Source organism: Pempheris klunzingeri, chromosome 9, assembly GCF_042242105.1.
Source record: "Pempheris klunzingeri isolate RE-2024b chromosome 9, fPemKlu1.hap1, whole genome shotgun sequence".
Taxonomy (NCBI): Eukaryota; Metazoa; Chordata; class Actinopteri; order Acropomatiformes; family Pempheridae; genus Pempheris; species Pempheris klunzingeri.
In genome coordinates this window covers 1,227,074-1,250,400 of record NC_092020.1, presented here as the reverse complement: position 1 = coordinate 1,250,400, position 23,327 = coordinate 1,227,074, and the positions used below count along the sequence as shown (strand labels likewise).

Below are 23,327 nucleotides of genomic sequence, written 5' to 3'. Positions count from 1 at the left end.
GAGTGGGATTCAAACAGTGGGGATTTAGTACTATAGTGAGCATACCACTGATCTCTCTCTCTCTCTCCCTCTGTGATTTGAGGTTTTGGCACTTAAATTTTACACAATATTTGGTGGAGTGTATGACCTTATCAGTGGAGCAAACGCCACTGTACAAAGGTCAAATAAATGGTGATAATCTGGATAATTCTATACGGGCTTGTTTGCTTTATCTGTTTAATAAATTCATATAGATGTGAGAATATCTCTGGTGTTGGACTTCCCTGCTGTTTGCTTGAGGATGATTCTCTTCCCATATGTGCTATAAACCCTGTTTCTTATTCATCTCACTCATCCTCCCATTAGAGCCAATTTCCCTGCCTCCTGTCTTCCCTTTATTTCCTGTTCGTGCGCTACTCCCAGGTTAGATTCTATCTTTTGGAAGGGGTTGAATTTCATGGAACTTCAGCATGAATAATGTAAGACAATATGGGTCCCAGCTGAGCGTGAAGTAAGAAAATCTGTATGTGCTGTAACAATAAATTGACAATTGTGGGTTTCTGTAAGCTCTCCTGAAATTATCTGCAGTGTGACCTGAGCAACGACACTAAAAAAGTAACACTCTTTGAATCAGGTCAGGCTGTGTTGCATGTAGAAAATATATCTGTCAATGGCTTAATAATTAACAAGCATGTATATGATGTATGATGAAAGGTTCATTGATAAACTTACACACCTAGTCTCCAAACATTGTTCCCATTGTGTGTAATACTCCAAACAAGCCAGTGAATTTACTGTCTTAGAAAATTTTATAATACACCTTTGTAGAGTCTTGGAAGCAACAAATTATGGAGGTCCAAACTGTCTCCAGAGCTATTACTCCAATGCATTTAGTAATAGCCTTCCTTACCCTGTTTGCTCCTCTCCCAGGCACTTTAAATCCACTCATAGTTCCAGATGAAAGAGGCAAAGGATGAACAGGCAGTCTTGAGACTAAACCATACATGAAGTAACAGTGCTGCAATTTTGGATGAGTTAAAATACTCTAATCTGCCTTCTACTTGAATAAAGATAATTGCTTCATGCCATTATTGAGAATGTACATACATGCTACAGTAGGTTGTTTTCTTCCGAACAGTGAGATGAAAAGGTTACCCATTACATCTTACTGAATAAAAATGATCCACTAGTGGTTTATTGTTTACTGTCCAACTGGGAAATTCTTGTCTCTGAATATTGGTTAATCATATTATTATTTGATTTTATCTAGTACGTATAAAATCAGAAGATCTGAACATATTAGACGTAACTTAGTCAATGCATCATTTGGCCTAAGAATGCCCTAAATGAAAAGTAGCAGTAGCACACTCATTTCTGTAAGTCAGGAGTAACGTTAAACATTGCACTGCAGTCTAGATTGCAATGTCTTAGACCCAATGAAAAATTACAAGATATTTGAACAACAATTTTGTTAAATTATCATTTATTTAGAAAGTCTAATGACCTTACAGTGATGGGGTGACCTTTTCATCTCAGGGTATCATTATTTGGGGACTTATAGTCCGATAAAAACTCTTTTCACATGACAGATTTATAGCTGTAGGCTACGTTTTCATTTTTTCATAGGGAGAAATAAAAGAAAGTTCTGTGGATGACTACATGTCCATTTATGATTTCTCTCACTGATGTCTGTCTGCCTGTCTGTGTCTTTGTCTGTCTGTCAAAGCCTCTATTAACAGCTGCGAGACAGAGGAGGCCACAGTCTGGGCAGCTGTGTGAACCATCATGTGAGACGAGACAAATGCTGACGTTTTGATGAGCACCATTTGTTCATTGCTAGTGCACGCTTCGCCTGAAATGTCCTTGCACTTCATACTCTGGTCCTGTCGCTAAAATTGCACTGAAATTACTTTTTGCAAAGAAAAAAGAGAACATGTATGGTGCAGAAATTATTGCCATGTTGTTGGTTGACAAACAGACCTGAGTTTTTATCTTAAATCCCCAAAGTCGTCCAGAGAGTTTGAGGCTGAGTTCATAATAGGCTGCAGTGCCTGGGCCCGGCCGGCGGGTGGCGCTGCCTGTTGTAAACAGCTCTCGCACGGTGCTGCCTCGCTCTGTTCTCCATTTTGTATGTTTTTCCTGGAGGTTAGCGCCTACTTTCCTAATGGCTAGCTGCGAGTCCCCCTAGCTCAGCCAGCCCAACGCAGTTTGCGTGATAATTTAGAGCTGGGTCGACCTGGGGAAGACGGAAAGGACTCTGAAAACACCCCCCAGCCTGGCCTGTCTTTATCGAGCCATGCAGCGAGGATACGACGCGTGAGGAGAGACGCTAACAAACATTGAGTCAGTGTTGCGTGTTGTGGACTGCCACTTTCAACCAAAACAATGTTGACAGACGACCTGTGGACACTCACCAACAACCAGTCATTTCAAGGGTAAATATCAGATTTCACCGGACAGATATGTTAGCTTAAGACAACTGCAGCAACGTAGCACATTTAACGCTAAATATGGAGGTTAAAGCGCAATATTGGCTCGAAGGCTAGCATTACTGTCAACGACATTCAACCGTAGTGGAGGTGCGTAGCCACTTTAACTGTTAGCAGCTAGCTAGCTAGCTGCTAACAGTTAAAGTGGCTCCGCACCTACACTACACTAGCTAGCTAGCTAGCTAGCTGCTAACAGTTAAAGTGGCTACGCACCTACACTACACTAGCTAGCTAGCTAGCTGCTAACAGTTAAAGTGGCTACGCACCTACACTTTCTCAGCTAGCTAGCTAGCTAGCATGCCAACAATGAGCAGTGAGCTAAGGTTAGCATATCATAGACTTTATGGCTAACTTTATGGCCATCAGTGTGTGGTTTGTGGTTGAACCCGTGTTATGTGTGGTCTACTTTAAATTCAATGTAAATACAGTGGACACAGCTGTCTACGGCAATATTTTGCACATGGGAACGGCTAACGCAGTTAGCTTCATTAGCTATCAAGGGCGCGCAGGGGGGTATGCTTGGCAACTTTCCTCTGTCTTTTATTGCCCTGACGAGCCTCGCCTGCTCCCCGCACGTGAATAAGGCGAAAACATTTTAAACTGCATTACAGTGTAGTTGCACTGACGTCTGCTAATCTGTAATATCGTCTATAACAATAAATCAGATTGTGGATTCTGTGCACTCTGCTACCTGTTAACGCTCTCTGTCTGTTTCCTCTCAAAATGAAAAGATGGATAAAGGTGGAGTGAAGAAGATAACCTATAGAAGAGATGACCATTTAAGCAAATTGGTCTACACTGAAAGCCCTGAGGAGGGAGGTCTGTTGAAAGTGGCTCCTCACAGTGCCATGTCCATTACCTCAGCCACCTCTGTAGTTCTTCCATCCAGCCCGTTGATGCAGCCAGGACAGGTGCCTAACGGCCTCAGCAACAGCCCCCTCCCAGAGGAGCTCACCCCCATCACTGCCACCGTAGGCACCTCGTTGGAAGACCTAGAGTCCAGGGGCCTGACCAAAGACCAGAAGCCTCATCAGCAGCAGTTATTCCAGTCGCAGACTTCCGCTACAGTTGGACGGCAAACTTTGAGAGAAAATTTGCCCCAGTTGGAGGCCAGTATAGCAGACATTAGCCAGCCCTCCATGGATTCACTTATTGGGGGATCAGATCCCAACTTCTTCCACATGAAAACAGAGGATTTCTCCATGGATAAAGGTGACCAGGACCCCATTGACCTCGACCATGCTTTTGAGCACATTGGTAAAGATGTGGACGTCAACCAGAAATTGTTCTCTCTGGACCTGCTCCAAGACTTTGAGCTTATTGGGTCCCCGTCAGATTTTTATGTAGGGGATGATGCCTTCCTGTCCTCTCTGGCAGATGATTCTCTGCTTGGGGATGTTAGCTCAGAGAGGGACATAAAACCCGCCGTGGCTGAGAGCATTAATGGCAGTGGGGCAGTCCCTGTTGCCCTCAATGGCAGCAGTGTGACCTCTCCAGATCAGTCCTCCTCTAGCTTATCCACAACTGCCTCCTTAACCCCTACAACCACTTTATCTGCATCGGTGAAGAAAGAAAAAGATACTGGCTTCATTCAGCTCTGCACCCCAGGTGTGATCAAACAGGAGAAGACGTCTGCAGGCCAGAGTTATTGCCAAATGAGCAGCACGTCCTCCACAGACCTGCCCAGCTCCAACACCATCTCCATCTGTGGGGTCAGCACGTCAGGAGGACAGGGCTACCGCTTTGGAGTCAATGCCAGCAGCAGTGAGGCTCAACAGCAGAAAGATCAGAAGCCAGTGTCCGACCTGTATCTCCCAGTGACGGTCGTTGGTGGGTCGTGGAACAGAGTCCAGGGTGCAGGGGACAACTCAGCAATGCACAGGTCCAGTGAGACTTTCTCAAGCTCTCCCTCTTACCTCACCAGCTTTGCCAGGTAAGAAATGGGCAACACTCAGGTGTGATCTTACCTGAACTCTCTCTTTGGTCATCTAGTGTTCTTTGCTGAAGCACCACAGGTGTTAGTCCTCATCTTTACAACAGAGCCGTGGCCTCTAGACTGTTTGAATTCATTTCATCAGTTAGTTGATCAGAAGAATATTAAGTAATGCCAATTTGGGTAACAGCATTTTAATCTTAGTTGTTTCAGGTCAAAATAAATATTTGCTTCTCAAATGTAATTATCTGCCCATATCAGTGCAAACTAAATGCTTATGTTTTCCCCCATAATACATCTGCACAGTGCACATTTAGCCTGTAGAAGGCAGCTATACATTACTGATAGTAAAGCCAATCCAATTTATTTGACATATGATACACAGCTGATTTGCACTAAATGAACAAAATATATTCTGCATTACAGAGTAATTTTGTTCATTATCTATGGATAGAGGAGTGCCAGTGTGCTACTGTACTGACCGGACAGCCTCTTTGTATCCTCAGCACGAACACAGTACTGACATCTAAATTCAGTTTTTGAGTCACTTTCCTTTGGAGGCATTGTTCACCTGAGAAATGTCAAGCCGAAGAGGTTTCAGGCTTGTGACGCTCGCAGACAGGGTGGAAATGGTTAATTAAATCAGCTGGCTGCTGATTGTTTGTTTACATGGCTTCATGGTTCACCTGTTTATGACCTTGACTGTTGGCAAATGGTTTCAGTGTTATAATTGCGGCCTCTTTGACAGCTTGTTACCTGAGTGCAGTAAGCAACGAAGCAGCAGCAGAGAGAGGCCGTCATATTAGACCAACCTATTTTGAAAAATTCCTGGGTCCACACGTAATTTAAAGACATTACTTAGGCTTTAGTAATTTGCAATTTGTACCATTATTTTTTACATCCCACTGACAAGGCTATTAACCAGTGCAGTGCAGTGAAGGTAATTGTTGGTTTTTCAGCCCTACTTGTGTTGTTTGTAGTTAAACTTAGGCAGGCTCTGTTATCTGGTTTCATAAATGAAACGTTGGCGATTGTAGATAACAGCCCTCACTAAGGTGGTTATTAGCTGTTGGTTTTAGAGTCGGATTTAGAGTTTGTACCAAACAGCCAGTCACATGCAGCATCATCAGATAAAGCCCAGGATTTTTATTATATGATAAAGATATTGATCCCTGAGGGGAAAAGTTGAACATTGCAGTTTCATATAAAGAATCAACAAAGTAATCAGTAGAATAGGAGGAAAAGTGATAGAAATAGTTTATCTACACAGTTGTTTTGAATTATTGTTAGGGCTCAGCATTCTCTACATGTTTAGTATCCTGGACTGGGTATGGAACAGAGTGCAGGAAATTATAAAAATGTAAAACAGGGCACATAGATTTAGCAACTAGTCAGTGTGAAGATTGACTTATTTAAATTAGAAGGCAAATTGGTGCACTTTGTTAGGGCAAGTTTTATTATAAGTTTTATTTCTGGATAGGGCCATTTCAGTCATAGTTTGTATAAAAGCAATACATCAAGTAGCCTTGTGCACCTGAGCCTGAGCTTCATCGAGGTTATATTATACACAAATCAGCGCAGTTAATCTGCCAGAATATGCAGAAACGTAAATATTTTACTGGTAGAAGCATCTTAAGCTATCTGCTACTTTTTAAAGTCCTGTCCTATAACCATAGTGAAACACTATGGCCCTTTTCAGACCAGGTATTAACATGCGTCTTTTGTGATCGGATCACAAGTGGACAGCTCTAAGGACAGGTGTGAATGCACCCAGGACACATCAAGGATGCACTGAGATCCGGTCACTCAGACCACATTCGGAGGTGGTCTGGGCCACACGTGACACATTCTTTTAGCAGTGAGTTGGCCACATGAAGGACCGCCTTTTCAACTGACATCCTCTGCCTAAGTGTAAGTTACACTGATATTGAGGTGAAATTTATCTCACTATCAGGACTGAAAGATGTTGTAGAATAATCTCTAGAATCTGCATCAGAGATGTTTCTGGTAGAGCGGCATGTCCGCCCGTTGAGCCCCGTTTATCAGCAAGAGTGACGAGTGAATTTCAGTACCTTAATGTCTCTTTTCCGTGGATCTGACACCCTACACCTCTGTTTTCCATATGCCTGCTCATCAAAGCTTTGCTATGCACTCTGTCAGAGTAGTTAAGATTATTATAGATCTGATATGGATTGTGGTAATAAAAACAAGACAATAATATTAAATGGAACATGATGTGGTGATTCTGTGACTGCAGGAAGAGACTTTTTAAAGGGAGCCGTTTGAATAGAGGAGACACTGCTATTGAATAGATGTAATGTTTAAACATTTTGAATAAAATGCTCACACTGTTTTATAAATGTTTTTATAAATGATGTACGTGTTTATTTGCATACAGAGCAGGGAAGTGAGATCTGATCACTGGAAGTGGTCACTGGAGACAGATTTTAATGCCAGGTGCACACAGGCATACACATACTTGTGAGCAGATCACCCAAGATGCATGTTAATGCATTAGAGCCTTAGTGGAGAAAAAAATCCTACTGTACTTCTGATATTTGCATTGTCTTGAATCACAGCATCCGACACCATCACTTTCATAGAAAGATTAAAAGTGTGTCTGATATAATTGAAAGAAAAGCCAATGTGTGGTATTTTAAACATGAGTGTGGTATTTTTGTCCATCGTGGTGATTGTGTTGGAATTCTGACTCCATTTGTGCCTCACAGTTGATGGAGGAGGAGGAGGAGGTGGACATTTTAGATGTTTTGATAAGCCCAAACAAAACCGGCTCCTTACAGGTTGGATTTGCGGTGCTGGTTGCCATAGCAACGGAGCTCAATTTTTTTTTTATATCAAGCCACCGTCCTGAGGCTAAAATGACTGGGTGAAGGTAGTTAGTTAACCCACTAGTCCCGCTTTGTGAAACAGGCTCGTGACTGCAGCAATAAGCACCAAGATCTGGAGAAGGGATGTGCTGTTAGAAAGCCAGGGGAATTCCACTTTTATCCAGCTCAGACACTGAGTCTTTTTTTTACTCCAATTCCAATGTGTTCACCTCCTAAAACAGATAGCATTTTATTTTTATAAATTTTTTTAATCTTAGTATTTACTTTTCAGTGTAACAGCTGGTTGGCTCTGCTCAGCCTTTCATGGAAGTATCCACTCAATGGGGATTCATGGGGTCATTATGGGCAGATGTCTTTGATCCTCTCGCTGCATTATGCCAAAAATAAACCTATTATGTACACTGTCTTCACTCTGCTCCCAAGGAGCAGCAGAGACACTTCATTCAACAGCACGAATGAATGAATTGTGGCCTTTACCGAACGGCCATGTCTGCACAGTAAGGGCAACGTTCTGCACAAGAGAAAAGAGGAAAAAGGCTGCTTGTTCCACTGGCTGACTCACGTGATATTTGCTGAATCTTAATTTCTCCTGTGATTTCTTTCCAGGGAGTTCACATTCAAATGAGTGTAGAGTACACTCGGCCCCACAAAGTGTCTTTTGTACAGTTATGGCTTCGCTGCCCTGTGGAGTTTTATGGGTTCAACTGTGAACGTGTCTTTGGGAGCCAGTCGTGAAACAGCTCAATAGAAATTCTTCACCAACAGTGGAGTGACAGAGTCACACATGTGAGAGGGGGTTTTGTTTGTGTCTCTTTTACATTCACGCCTGTGTGATTCACCACATCTGACAGGCAGTGATCGGCTCAAAGATTAGCACGCAGAAGTGAGTCACGTCAATGAGGGCACAGATGTGGTTGTGTTTTTATTGTTTGTGCAAAATCATTGGTAGCATCTTCTAAATGGTCTGACAGCCGTGCTAATGCCCGTTTACTAGGAACAGATGGGGAGAGACACAAGACACACCCATCTTCATTTCACACATGGCTTAAATAGATTTCTCATTGTGTTCCTTACAGGTGTGTGTATAAGTATGGGATTATGTTAAAGGCCAGATGAGGTTGTATGGTTGTTTGGGTTTTGGCTTATCGGAGTGTAAGTTTAGCATTTCTGCTTCTCTCTCTGGTGAGTGGGAGTTTGTTTTTACCTGCTGTCTGTTCCCCTCAACCTGCGTGACATGCAGCGGCTTGAGATGAGCCGAGCGCTGGGCTGCAGCGGCTCTGTGGTTGTCAGGCGGCGTGCATCAGGTCGCCATCACTTCAAGCCTCTCACGCAATTGTGCCGCTGCTGCTTCCTGCTGAGGCCAGGAAGACCTCGCATGGCACTGAGCACCTGACCTGCTGTAGCACCACAGTTTGCTGCTTCGCACTGTGCGGGTTTGTTCCACTAGTCCAACTAGCTGGGACTTGTAACATGACCAGCTGTCTCCCACATCACCAGTCCTTTAATTTTCCATCTGTCTCTCCTTGTCTGTTAATTTTATGCATCACAGTTTTACGATGTGACTCAATTTTTTTTTAATGTTCTGGCTCACAAACAACTGGCTGTAATACAATGAAGACCTTGAGATATGCTCTACTTCCTATTTTGGGAAATGCGAACCCTCATCCCATGCCAACTGGTTTTGATGTGGTGTGACCTGGTTAACACTGCATTGCACTGAAAGGGAAATACCTGCATTGAATGGTGAAAAAAAATGCAGAAACATAATTCCTTTGGTAGATAATCACGGCTCATTTAGTGGGCCTGTGTTATGTAACCTTTGTTTTTAGCATGGTATTTCCTCCTCCGCCTGTAATTGGCCCATCCCCCAGAAGGGAGTTCAATTTGTGGGATAGATGTAATGACTTAGCCATACATCCTGCTGCTGACTTTAGCCTGTGCCCCATTGTGTTCCTTGGGGCTTTTTGACAAAATAAGAAATGCTGCTGGCCATGTGATCTATAAAAACCTTTTATAATGCACACTGTAGGTTACTGGAATTTCTTGGAGGCTTTTGACTCGACTGTGTGTAATGGAGGGACGTTGTTTGTGAGAGTAATAAAACCACCCCTCTGAATAGAGCTGTTCTCACATCTCCCTTTCAGACAATGCAGTTTTGTATAGCTTCAGTATCTAGTGCTCTCCTTATGTTTGAGAGTAGTGTATGGTTCAGGTTTTCACACAGATAAGAGGTCATTCACTGAAGTCATCTCAGTGAAGATGGATTCATAACCGTAGTTCAGTTTTCCTACTTATCAATCAGATGTAGACATTTAATCCCTGGGCTGACAGTGCCTAATATTTACTAGAGCTGAAACGATAAATTGACCAGTCAATCCACAGGTAATTAGTTTTTTTTTTAATAATCATTAAAGTCATTTTAATAAATGCTATACTTGACCTAGTTTGAGCTTGATAACTGAGATGTGCTGCATGTGTTTGTCTTATGTCGCAGTAATCTGAATGTGATGTGACAAAACAAGCGATTTAAAGACGTTACCCAGAGCCTTTAGAAATTGTGATATATTTTTTTTTGCATTATTCACTATTTTCTGACATGAACTAAGCAATTAATTAAGAAAACAATGAATAGATGAATTAATAATGAAAATGTCCATTAGATGCAGCCCATGCATTAACTGTCTAACTGATCATAATGGATAGGCCGAGCTGAGCAGTGACTGGGCTTGTGGGCTCAGAGCGTGCTGTGCAGTCAGACCTGGGCTGAATGAAGCATTGGTTGGACGAGTTGAAGGACGCATCGGACAGAGTCCTCTCGACGGTGGCGAAACTCCAGAGTCTCACATGTTGGAATATTGAGTCAACTGTGGAAAATGGCTATGACTCACAGCTGAATAAACCATGGGAAGAAAACCAATAGAAATATTTTGAAAGCAGTTTTCTGACTTCTTCTCTGTCACAGTGTACTCTTTTATAATCTCTGCATGGTTGTTTATTCAAATCCTGCTTAAGATGACAAACATACTTATGATGCTAAACTACATAACTTTTTATAGTGCATTTGTAATGCATCATGCTGATGAGATGTACGTATGACTCCGTCTCTCTGGGCTGTGTTTGTCTGCCTGCAGGACTTTGTAACAACTTGTTGAATGTGTGAGTTTCTTCAGGATGAGCTCAGTAGTAGAGTTGGGTGTTTAACCGGTAATTATTCCGCCTCAGCTTCGAGTAGAGAGCCCTATCGAACCACTGGAGTGACCAGGCCTTGACTGCAGTGCCTGTCAGACTATGGATTCAGCTGGTACTGGTGAATAAAAATTGTCTGTCAGCTGTCAGATGTATCAGCTGTGATATAATCTCTGGTTTGATACACAAGTAGTTAATAGGCTCAAGTCCATTTATAGCTGTATGTATTTATGTAACGCTTATATTTAGTGTATGAATAGCTTCAACTCTCAGTCTTAGCACTGTGTTTTGAGAGTAATCATTGGTCAGAGTCACACCCCTCACCTCTTTGCCCCCCTCCCTCGTTCTCTGTCTCTCTGCCTCTCTCTCCCTCTACGTCCTGCTTTTGCTTCCTGCAACCAAGGGCAAAGACCTTAACTGTCAGCAGAAGCTTTCAGCTGCTGTAAATCATCTTTTATGATTTTTGCCTCTGTGTGTATGTGATATGTGTGTCTGTTAGCTGTGTATATTATGCATGAGTGTGTGTGTGTGGGTGTGTCCTGAGTGCTGTGGCTGGCAGGAAGGCAGGCATGCGGACCACAGAGCGCTGCTGTGAAGCTCTCACTCTCCTGACCTACTTTCCCTCCCGCCTCCCCACAGCTGGCGCCAAGTGAACGCACTAGATCAAATGCCAGCCATTCCAGCCGCTTTCACATTATTACCGCATTCCCCTGTAACCACACTTTTGCTTTTTCTGTATTTAGTTTTTATTATGTTTTGGCACTGAAAAGGTTTATAGAAATTTCTCACATAGAGGTTAAGAGGATATAGCTAAGTCTGTGCGTTGTTTATGCCCTCCTTCTTACTTTTGTGTACAGTTGTCGAGTCAGCAAAGTCAAACTTTGGGAACGGGTTCCTCCCACAACCAGCGGTATCCAGCAAAAGGTATTACGGTTACGCACACAGTAGCAGCAGCAAGCCTCCAAATTATTTTATAGGCCAGGAAGCCACCACCCGCCTACACACAAGTCACTAACGGCTCTTAGTATGGAAACTCAAATCCTCTGGGGTTATTTTTCTTGTGCTCTGCCAGGGGATAGGTTTAGTCTTCTCCGCTGGTGTTTGAAGTTAAGCAATGGTTGCTGCAGAAAATGTAGCTGTTATTGAAGTGGGTTTGTCAGAGGAGGCAGAGGAGACAATGGCTTCTTGTAGGCAGTGACACTGAGGGATCATCCACCGCATGACATGTAAGAGTATCTCGCTAGTGGCCTGTATCACGAACCAAAACTGGCCATAAAAACACTTGATGTCAACGTTAAACTGCTCCAAAGGGTACTTTACTATGTCCATTGCTTTACATTTCTCTGTAGCAGCATGGTGTGAGGTCGGTGAAGACGCTGCACTAATGTCAAGTAAATATAAAGACGTTCGGTCTGTTTTTAGTGGAGGGCACATGAGGCAGATATTTAGAGGAGACCGCTCAGTCTTTAGCCAAACAGCCCTATCTCTCCACTCCCTCAAATAAGCCATGTTGTTGTTCTGTGTGCAAGAATGATTCAGAGCGTGCAGACCAGTTCCCCTTTCTATTTTGGTGGCTTTTACCTCGGGGAAGGAGCACTTCCTTCTGCTGTCCTCTACACGCTCACAGTTTTGATGAAGATGAGATGTTTGTGCAGCCTTGACCCACATCAGCAGCACTGATGGTCGTTACACTTAGTCAACATTTTCAGTTTTCACCACATGTGAGCCGGAGACAACCAACTGAGCGAAATAATTGTTCATATTTTTCTCCAAGATGACTCACTTACTGTGACTGGGCCAGAAATAGGTCAAGCAGGATGATGTAGACTAATAAGTTGACTAAATGCACAGGCACTAAATGAGTTATCGCACCTAGAAAAAAATATACAGTAAGGTATTGCAGTGACAAAGCTTTAGCAGCAGCTCTTCTGAATTGACAAAGGGGCCGTGGTATATAGAGCAGTGGCCTGCCAAGCTACTCGTGACACTCACAGCTAAAAGGGGATTATGAATTGTTAAGCAGGGCACTGGGCCACCAGCATTATCGTAAGTGCTTGAAGTGGCTTGCCTCATTAAAACCTGGGCTGATTGATCACACTCTTACATACGTAAGCAGTTAACTTTCTCAGCGCTGCTCTTGTTGAAGCCGAGGCCCATCTCGGGGCGTCTCTGCCTTTGTGCTGCGAGGCTGCGCTCTGACCGATAGTAAACTCTGAGGGAATGCGAGAACTTCCTGTCGATGGTAAGCACTCGCTTCAACAGATGGTTTCAGAAAGAGGAAGTACGGTCTCCCCACATTGCTGTGCAGCTTTGATTGCTTTATGCCTGACAGTCCACAAAAACAGACTTGTAACTTGTCTTGTGGCTCAGTTGAATGTCATCAGCTGATTTTAAATGGAGTTTTGAGTAGATACTGAAAAGCTGTCGTGTCACTTCAGGGTTACTGTGTTGGTGGAAACACATAGCAGCTGCAGTAATTGGATTTGACCTAGTAGCCTAAAGCCTTCTAGTAAAGCTGTCCTGCTGACACCATCCCAGTGGGCCTGTGAAGGACAAACTGGTTACCCCACCACACCCTCTGACATCACCATCATCACCATCATCATCATCACTCTGGGCTCATTAGCCTCCTCCGCCCACCCTGTTCTTCACCACACCCTCCTTTTGGGACGGGAAGGGCTTTGTTTGTGTGTGCCTATAGACTCTGTGTGTGTGTGTGTGTGTGTATGGTCTTACCAGTGTGTGAAGGAAACCCCACATAAATCTGTGTGTGGGACAGATGGCACACTGTTACATCATCGCAACAGTACAGCCTTTATATGAATCGTAGTTACCATATGACCCAGGCTGCTGCTGTCTGTTTACTGGAGGACGGCTGGCTGCCATCCAAACAGCTTTTATTCAAACATGCTGGTTGAAGACAGAACGAAGAACTGAACGATAATTCAGATGATAATATAACACTGTTGTTCAGTCAAAATCATTTGTAGAAAGTCGATGCAAACTACGAGAAGTTACAGCACAATCATCTGCCAACACATTTTGAATTATTGCTGATCCTCTGATGGATACATTGAAGTATTCTTTAAGCCGTGCTCTCATAACTGGTCTTGAAGCAGCGTTAAATGCCTTTTTTGGCAACCTTAGGGCTGTGGATCAAGTTGTAAACACAACATTGACATATTATCACCTTATAAAGTTGTTATAGAAACTGGAGTCACGTTTCTGGCACACTGAGCAGTAGTTAGTCCTGCTCCCTCACAGCAAGAAGGTTCTGGGCTTGAACCTGAAGGCTGGCTGGGACCGTCCTGTGTTGCATTTGCATGTTCTGGGTTCGTTCCGGTCCTCCCGTTTCCTCCCACAGTCCAAAGACACGCACTGCCTGTAGTTGTGAATGTGAACGTAGTTAGTAGTCTGAGCTGTTCAGGGGTGCACCCCCCTCACATCTATTGTATGCTTCAGTTCCCCACAACCCCACCAGCTAGTTGTAAACTTTTAGCTGCTGTGGTTATGATAAGGCAACAACTAAAACAGGCTAATCATTGGTTCACCTGTATTGTATTGGAATTGTAGGATTTGGGTTTGTGATTGTTCCTAGTTCCACTTTTACAAATGAATGAATGTTTCTGTCTGTACAAGTGATGTACTTGCGTAGGTTGGCTTTTTATTTGATTTAGAATGGTGAATCCAGTTTCCAAGACTAAAAAAAGGGGTTCTTTGATTTTCACTGTAGATATGAATATTTATAATAATGCTCCTTCTGCTCAGGTTGTTCAGTTCAAATTGATAAATTGTGCACACAATATGGAGTGTGATATGTTTAGTGCTCTTGTGTGATACATGTTTGGCTGCATCAACCTTTAAACCTTTTGTTCTTCAAAACAAGTGGTAAGATGTTTTTGCAGACTGTTTTCTGTTTATGGTAAAATGCTGTTTTCTGGAGTTTCATGGATTTAGTCGCTCTGTTCTCGATTAAATCTGCCCCAGGTATTACCTCTCACAGCTGGACCTGGAGGGAGCTGTTCAGTGAGCACCCCACTCTGTTGGTGCTCAACCTCAACCAAAGGATTTGAGGGCAACCACTCACTGTTTTTTCACTTGGCAAAACGTTGCAGAATGCAATCAAAGACACTCAGGAAGTAAAAGCTCACAAACTATCAGCACAGAGTCGGGAGTCCTAAGAGGTAAATGGATGGACTATTGACCGCAGTGTGTCGTCAGTGGTGCTCAGAAAGCTCTCGCCCCTGTCATGGCTAGATGGTCTCCTCTGAGGTCTTTCCCTGATGGATTTTCTTTTATCCGGCTGCTGAATGCCTCTGGACTTGATGCTTTGATGTTTCACTCAGGTTTTCCCATCCTGATTACGCCCACTGACTGCTGGGGCCTGACCTGCTTTCATGCTAATACCTTCTTGTTATATAAGAGTAAACTTGGCTCCACGGCTTAAATCTGCATAAGTGTGTTAGTGTGCAGTGACTGTCAGATAGTGAGCAGCCCTTATCAAATAAAACTGTTTGTTTTCACAGCGGTGGCAGACTTGTGCACACATGACAGACAGGCACAGTTGTTGCCCATCTCAGGCTCAACATCCTCTCATTGTGGGGGCGTTGTTGTGACTCTGGCCGCTGGGTTAGACAAGGGGGTGTGGACCTCTGGCCTGTGGATGCTGCAAAGCCTGACGTCCTCTAGTGGTGGTTTGAAAAACTGCATGTCTTCCAGACTAAGTCTGGAAATGTTTGTGGCTGAATCAAAGGAAGAAGGGCTGTTTTATGACAACCACTGGATTTAGGATTTGACCACAGATCTTAAGATGATTTAGGCTTTAAAGGCTCAAATGGGCACAATGGTCTCTCTTTTCGTCATGATGTTGGGAACGAAGGCAAAGTGGGGAAAAAACAAGTACAAAGAACACATTGACGTTGATGGGAGTATGTGTATGTGTAGGGTATCTGTGTAGTTTATTTATGTAAAGGTTTAGTACAGAACTGTAAATATGAACTATAGCTGAACTCTAAAAACTGAGGGGATGCTTTCAGGAGTAGGCAGTAGAACTGGCATACTGTAGACATATACACTATTTGTCCCATGTAGATTTGGCTAAAGTCTGTGCAGCTATTTCCTGACACTTAGAAATAAAAATGCACTGTAAATTTTATATGTAATCTCGACTTCTGTCTGTGGAAAGTGCATTAAAGTGATTTTAAGTCCAAATGCTCTTTTGAGAGAGGCTACATTTTTCTGTGAATCTCACGTTTTTCTGCTTGATCTCCACCTTCTTCCTCCAGTTCTACCTCCAGACAGGAAGGGGGCACCATTACATCCTTGGTACAGGGGAAGAGCGGGACTCATAAAATCTGCCTGGTGTGCTCTGACGAGGCTTCAGGCTGCCACTATGGCGTTCTCACCTGTGGCAGCTGCAAGGTCTTCTTCAAGAGAGCAGTGGAAGGTACAAAGCCATGATACATCATTATCTCATTCATCGCCAGGGATAAACTCATTCATCACTAAACTGTGTCACATATATTTGCTCAAATCCAGTAGTAATGATTTTAAGTTGGAGGCACAATCTTTACAAAGTAAAGGACTGTGATAAAGCTAATTATTTTCTCCCCCTAGAGTGTTTGTCACAGCAATGGAGGTAAATAACAGATTAATCTTCCTCTTCTGTGTGCCGCAGGGCAGCATAATTACCTGTGTGCTGGGAGGAACGACTGCATAATAGACAAAATCAGGAGGAAGAACTGCCCAGCGTGCCGCTTCCGCAAATGTCTGATGGCAGGCATGAACCTGGAAGGTACATATTAATCACACAGATAATGACCCACTGTTTACCTTGGAGTCGCTTTAATTGCTCCTGTCTCCTCTTCACTTCACTCAACTCTTCCTCCGTGGTGACTGCTTTTTTTGTCCTCTGCAGCGCGCAAAACCAAGAAGTTGAACCGCTTAAAGGGCGCCCAACCGAGCAACCCGCCTGAGCTGACTCCTTCTCCACCAGTTGAGGCTCGTTCACCTTTACTCAAGTGCATGCCTCAACTCGTTCCCACGATGCTGTCCCTGCTGAAGGCCATCGAGCCAGACACCATCTGCGCTGGCTACGACAGCACCCTGCCCGACACCTCCACCCGCCTCATGACCACCCTCAACAGGCTGGGTGGCCGGCAAGTCATCTCCGCTGTGAAGTGGGCCAAGGCTCTGCCAGGTTAGTGAGTTTACAAAGAGATGTTAACTCATTTGTCAATTGGTGCCAATAATTAGAAATTAAAAAAAAAAAACTCAAACCTGAGTTTTATTTATGTGTGCTGTCCTCATTGTCTGGCATTCCAGGCATTGCGTGACACCACACAGAACACAAAATGCAGCCAGTGAGTGCGGTTGCATTTTATCTTAGCAGCAAGCATTGCAACACATTGCAAGCATGAATATTTGACAAGCGTTAGCTGAAAGCGGGAGATGTAGTAATGCACTGGTGCAGCGCCAAACAGGTGTCCTCTCTGCTTTGATTTGTATGAACAAACGCACTTGGCACTTCATCTGGATCGGCTCCATCTGGGGCTGAGATGACACGTAGGCACATTTGGTAAGCAGAGTGAAATCTGTTTAAGGTGCCCACTTGGACAAAGAGGTTTAAAAGTTGGGTAAAATATAGATGTTTTTTTTATAAAGCATCACCTGCTTAAGATGACGTTTTTGTTGCTAAAATTAAATCATTTCTGCATTTTTATTTGGTTATTTCATTGTCACTTTGACCACCACACCTCCCACACACTGTGACCATTCTGGTAGTCTGTTGAAATATTTCCATGTCCTTCCCCTCAGGTTTCAGGAACCTGCACCTGGACGACCAGATGACTCTGCTGCAGTGCTCCTGGCTCTTCCTCATGTCTTTCAGTCTGGGTTGGAGGTCCTACCAGCAGTGCAACGGCAACATGCTCTGCTTCGCTCCAGACCTCGTCATCAACGAGTATGTATCAGTCCACAAGTCAAACCCTTGTTGTTTAATTTAATACCGACACTAGCACTAAGCTAATGTGTTTAAAAGCCTCCAGATGAAATCAAGCATCAGTATTGTCAGTGTGAAAGGTAAAATATACAATACCATGTCTTTATTTTCTCCACACATGAATCGAGTACTGACGTGATATTTTCCAGCCTCTGGTATAATTTTCCCGTCAGTCAGCTTAAGCATAAATCTGTTTGTTTATGTGTATCAGTGCAGATCTCTGCTCTTTGCTGTGCCGTGTGTCGTATCTCCCAAGAATCAAACAGCGTCTGTCAGCTGTCATCAGTAATCAGTGTTTCGTCCTTCTTATAGACTCAGTTTGTAAACAGAGCTCTGAGTGCAGTGAGCAGTCGGCACAGCTACCTCGCCAAGGGCTGTAATAGGCCTTTTGCTTTCTTCCTTTTTTCATAATCACATGCTGAGTGATTATATTAATCAAGTTGATATGATCATAATTAATATCCGATGGTGTTATTGTCTCTGTGTGTCAGATCGTTATGTTTGCATTTGATTACAGCAGCCTCTCAGGTGCTTTGATGATGTGTGTTTTGTAATGTACATTTTTAATGAATCTTCTTTTTTACCTTGACTCAAATTAAGAAGTGGAAGCACATACATTTCAAGAGTTTTTGCACAAGTTTGTCCCCACTTTCACCCACAGTATAACTTCATCACTGAGATGACACTCAGCCTTCTTCTCCAACAAACTAATAGACTAAATCTCATCTCTGGAAGAATGATTTAAAATAGGATCCACAAATTCTTCAGCAAGACCTTGAGCACTTAATCTCCAGAGATATAACAGGGTGCTGCTTCATCTCCCTGATTGAGGCTGCACAAGCAGCCCTATAAATCAACCATGACCTCAGGAGAAACAGGAACGTGCTGTTTAACCGTTTCTGTCTCATTCCACCAGGGAGCGGATGAAGCTGCCCTACATGGCCGACCAGTGTGAGCAGATGCTGAAGATTTCCAGCGAGTTTGTCCGGCTGCAGGTCTCCCACGATGAGTATTTGTGCATGAAGGTGCTGCTGCTGCTGAGCACAGGTCAGACTTTTCCCCTCAGAGCATTCCCCTCACACCTTCTTCCGCCATCATAGTGCTGCGTTAATGCTTTCATCTGAAACGCTATTACTCCAATCCAATACTGTCCACGCGTGCTAGATTAGATAATGTTGATGTTTGCACAAGACTTCACACCACAGCACTTCCCAACTCATTCACTGACATGCCATTACTGTAAATAGAAAGTGAATCTTTATAGGCCCACCTGCTTTGATACAGACAAATACTGAGTTAGCTGCATAAGTACACAACACCACTTCATGTTGTCTCCTAGACCTGATCTAGTGCAGAAGAATTAAAGGAAGCAAACAAAGACTCCACGAATATACTCAGCCTGGTTGAGTTTAAGACCATAATTGCAGGTAGCTTCAAGCTTAAATGTTTTGTGCTCCCTAAATATTATCAGGAGAAAATGACCTGATGTGTGTTAGTCAGTAGTTTAGTCCTTTGCAGCATGGACGTGATCATTTAAAATGTAAAGAACGTCCCTCCTCCTCTGCTCTTTAAAGCTGGAAGTTTTATGTGTGAATAACCGGCACTAACAACAGCTCACAGGTGCAGCACATCATCCTCATCTGTGTCCCACATGTTGACCTCCTAGTTTTCCCCTCTCCCACAGTGCCAAAGGACGGCCTGAAGAGCCAGGCGGTGTTCGACGATATTCGGATGTCGTACATTAAGGAGCTGGGGAAAGCCATCGTGAAGCGCGAGGAGAACTCCAGCCAGAACTGGCAGCGTTTCTATCAGCTCACCAAGCTGCTCGACTCCATGCATGAGGTACCGAGATCCAACACACACACACACAAAATGCATCCTCCAATGTCAGCATTACGTGCATTAGATTTCAGACATACTTTTGGCATAAAATATTTTTTATCTCCGTATGATGGGGTCCAAAAGACTACATTGAAAACCTCTCACACTTTCATGTAAACCTGAAATCAGAAAGTTTAAGGATTCAGAAATATTTCAAAACACAAAACATGTAAAATGAAGAATAAAATATTAAGATTCTGTTGTATATTTAGCAATCAAATGTAAGCAAATTTGTGGTGTTGACCAACTTAACTTCTTTGCACGATTGTTTCTCTTCCATTGAAGGGGTGGCACTGATGTGAAGTTGGTCAGTGCCAAAAATGTGCTTAAATTTAATTGTCCTAAGTGCTGCACAATCTTATGTATTTCTTCTTTATTTTATTTGTCATGAGGTCTTGTGTTTTTAATTGTTCTCAGACTGAAGGATCCCACTGTACATAGTGCATGAAGGGTGTTCATGAATAATAATGGTATTAACAAAAGTCTCTTACTGTTCTTAATGATGGCTCTAGTGGAAAATTGTGCACCATCTCACCAGCAACACATGAGGTGAACACATCATGAACAGAACGTGTGTGTTTTTGTGTTAATCATCCACCGACACGTTCTCCTCCGCGTGTCTGCAGATGGTCGGTGGACTGCTCAACTTCTGCTTCTACACCTTTGTGAATAAATCCCTGAGTGTGGAGTTCCCGGAGATGCTGGCAGAGATAATCAGCAACCAGTTACCAAAATTCAAGGCCGGGAGCGTCAAACCTCTCCTCTTCCACCAGAGATGACTGTGCCCCGTAACAGACACAATGCCTTAAAATCCCACCACATCACCTCACCACCTCACACCACCCCCACCCCCCTGAAGAGCGACCATGAAAGGACCGAGGCGAGGAGTGAATGATGTTTCTGGGAGCGAGTATGCAACTTATGTGTGTGCGTGCGTGCGTCCGTGCGTGTGTGTAGAGGGATACGGGTCTGAAGGGAGAGAGCGGAGACGTTTGTGTAGAAACCAGGCAGCGAGCACAGAGGTTCTGTCGAGCGGTCTGTAAGACGTAGAGTATAAGAAGTAGGAAAAGTTTGTAAGATAAGAGATAATCACAAAGAGAAAATAGGCTAACATCCATGTCGTCTCAGGTTTCTTACCTTCAAATACAAAACGATATCTAAAACAGATAAAACAATATCTATGTACAGGTTCTGATAGTATTTTCTACATTTTCAAATTGTAACAGTTTCTACAGTTTTCCAGGTCGTTGTTACACAGGAAGGTAACCAAGCTTAATTAATAACATGCTCTTAAGTAGGCTCTTTGACTGTATGTTCCTCTTTTAGTTTTTATAGGAGGTTGTAACGAAATGTTAATGAGTTACATGGGGGGAAAAACTTTTTGTTTTCCAAACATGTAAAATGCATATTTCATTGCTTTGATTGATACTTTGGACATAAGAAACAATTCCGCTGGATTGTTAATCGAGGTGCACCACTCAAAGGATGATTTCTCCCACAAACCGACCTCTTCCAGGTTTACACATGTCTATTATAAAAGGGAAAAAAATATGTGCCTTTTTTGCTTCAGATATCATGTTAGCCATCTCATCCTACCTTTTCCAGGGCGTGCTTCTCTTTAACCCATCATGATCTACCGTCATCATACGCTGATTGTACCTTTTTATGTTACATGCAGTTGCAGCTTTTCCTTTTTGATTTTGTTCCAGTGGCTGTGTTTATCTTTAGAAGTGGCAGCTCAGTCCATCGTCGGCGTGTAGAAATGATCCTTATCATTAAGAGAGAATATTCAAAGCCTGCTTTCCGTCACGCAACCTCCAGCACACTCAACTCGACTCGAGTGCGACTCGAGCACTTAGCTCCCTGCTAAAGGCTTTAAAAGACTGTGAAGAGACTGTTATGCTGTACCAGTCTTCAGTGTATGACTTTAGATGGAAGTTTTTCTAGTAGGAAATAGCCCATTTGGATGCTTGTTTTGGCTCCCACTCCTGCCCCAATAGTCTAATGATTGAATGTGACAGATACCTGCGTCTACCAATCAGAGAAGAGAGGGCATATTTTATTGTGTTTGCAAGATTATGTCTTTTTTTTTTTAATTCATCAGGAAGACTAATTTCTGTGGTTCTAACATGATTCGGACCGGTTGGAAAACAACTGTCCCTCATTTTTTAAAAGGCTTTTTACTGTTTTTGAAAACTGATAAACACACAGTCATGATTCTGCCACTTACAATCAATAAGCATCTGATTTGGCTCGTTAACTATTGAAAGCCTTTGTATTGATGTTTTGTGATATTTGTTAAAGGAATAACAATTTTGGAAGTGCGCTTATTTGCTCTCTTGCTGAGAGATAGCTGAAGGCTGATACCAGTCTGTGTGGAGGACATGTAGCTGCAGCCAGCAGCCAGTCAGCGTTAGCTTAGCATAAAGACTAGAAACAGCTAGCCTAGCTCTGTCACAGGGAACTGTGAGGTAGCACAGTTTCCTCCCAGTCTTTATGCCAAGCTAAGCTACGCTAGCTTGCTCCTGGCCATAGCTTCATATTTAGAGCCAGAGTGGTGTCCGTTTTCTCATCTAACTCTTGTCAAACACATTTCCCAAAATGTTCAACTATTGCTTTTGAAATGAACAATTAGTATGTTAGACAGCTTGTGTATGCAGCACTCTGGATCAGGCGCTGGAGGGTTCATCACCCTATGAACCTCCCACAGTTGCTGATAACCTGCTGTTGAACCCTCCTGCTCCTTTAATGCCCTGTAGGCACCTTGTCTTAATGTCTGTGTATCTTTAGTACATTTGCACGTTTATTTGTCTTGTCTGTTTAGTAGTCAAGCCCCAATGTTTGAAAGCACTTAGCATCAGTCACCTCATGGAGTCTTGTCACAGTGAACGTGTAGCTTCAGTAACTGGGGAGGCAGGCAAAATGGATCCTTTTATTCTCTGGGAACTATTTCAGTGCCAAACTCCTGTTTTGTCTGTTTATTTGCTGAAAGCTGGTCAGTGTTTGTATTGAAGAGGAATCTAGTCCCAGTATTGAAGCTTATAAATTTGTCTAGAAATAGATTTTTAAAAAGTCCTTCAGTCCAGTGGATTGAGGTCACCATTGATGAGTGACAATAACTGAGCTGTATGTGTAACACAAGGCACTCACAGTGTAATCACACAGAATAACGTAGGTCTGTCAGTATCCCTTTCTTTGTGTGTTGTGTAAGTGAGAATTTGAAATGTGCTCTAACATTTTCATTGGTGTGTTTCATAACTCCAACATGTTTGTGTTTGAAGCACAAAATAATCCAGGTTTTTAACGTGAATGTGAATCTTAAAGAGGAATTAAATTGACCAATTCAAATAATTGGATAAATAATATGAGTGACTGCTAAGCGCTCGCAGAACAAAAGTGAAATTGTTCTACTTTTCCTATCCCGACAACAAATACAAAAGCACTCGTGATAAATGTTGAGCCGTTCCCACGCTCAGGTTGTTGTCCGATGCACACAGTACGTGGTTGTCCGTGTCTAGCTGTTTCTGTCCCGACTTGACGAACCAAAAACGTGCAGTTCGGATTCCCTAAATGTGTCTGCTTCTGGGATTTCTGCCGTATTTTTGTCAGGGAAAAAGTTCATTAGGTAGAAAGTGTGAGGAATAAGCTGCCGCCATCGTTTATCCACAGCCAGGCTCAGAAAACGCTTGTTGTTTTTCTTTGAGGTTTAGTTAAAATAGTTGTAATCAGTCTTCTCTAACTGCATAGGGGTCACTCATGGGTTACTTTCACATTCAGTGTATCCAAAACTCTGCTGCTGCTGCCGCCGCTGCTGCTGTTCATCTTACACAGTTAAAATATATATATAATATATATGAAATCGCACACTTGCCTCTTCTTGCTCAAAAATGTATTCTTGCTTACTTATTTGTACATTTTTGAGGAGGACAACTGAATATGCAATAGAAATGACAGATAAACTATCACCAACACATAACAAGATGTGGTTGCTTCCTTTTTTCAGTCTTTTT

General features: G+C 43.0%; 1 protein-coding gene across 1 annotated transcript; it reads left to right on the top strand.

The window, feature by feature from the left end:
• The first annotated feature begins 2,134 nt into the window (after nt 1-2,134).
• On the top strand, nt 2,135-21,687 carry nr3c1 (nuclear receptor subfamily 3, group C, member 1 (glucocorticoid receptor)). Its single transcript, XM_070837087.1, has 9 exons — nt 2,135-2,414; nt 3,200-4,401; nt 15,722-15,882; nt 16,114-16,230; nt 16,354-16,635; nt 17,253-17,397; nt 18,353-18,483; nt 19,121-19,278; nt 19,944-21,687. Exons 2-9 carry the CDS (start codon nt 3,200-3,202, stop codon nt 20,094-20,096), a joined length of 2,349 nt encoding a protein of 782 aa, XP_070693188.1. The 5' UTR covers nt 2,135-2,414; the 3' UTR covers nt 20,097-21,687.
• The last annotated feature ends 1,640 nt before the right edge of the window (nt 21,688-23,327 follow it).

Excerpts from the sequence above, each read along its gene's own strand:
- nr3c1 (XM_070837087.1), top strand. The coding sequence starts at position 3,200 with ATGGATAAAGGTGGAGTGAAGAAGATAACCTATAGAAGAGATGACCAT. Across the intron at positions 15,883-16,113 it reads CTTCAAGAGAGCAGTGGAAG|GGCAGCATAATTACCTGTGT; the intron begins GTACAAAGCCAT and ends TGTGTGCCGCAG. Across the intron at positions 16,636-17,252 it reads GTGGGCCAAGGCTCTGCCAG|GTTTCAGGAACCTGCACCTG; the intron begins GTTAGTGAGTTT and ends CCTTCCCCTCAG.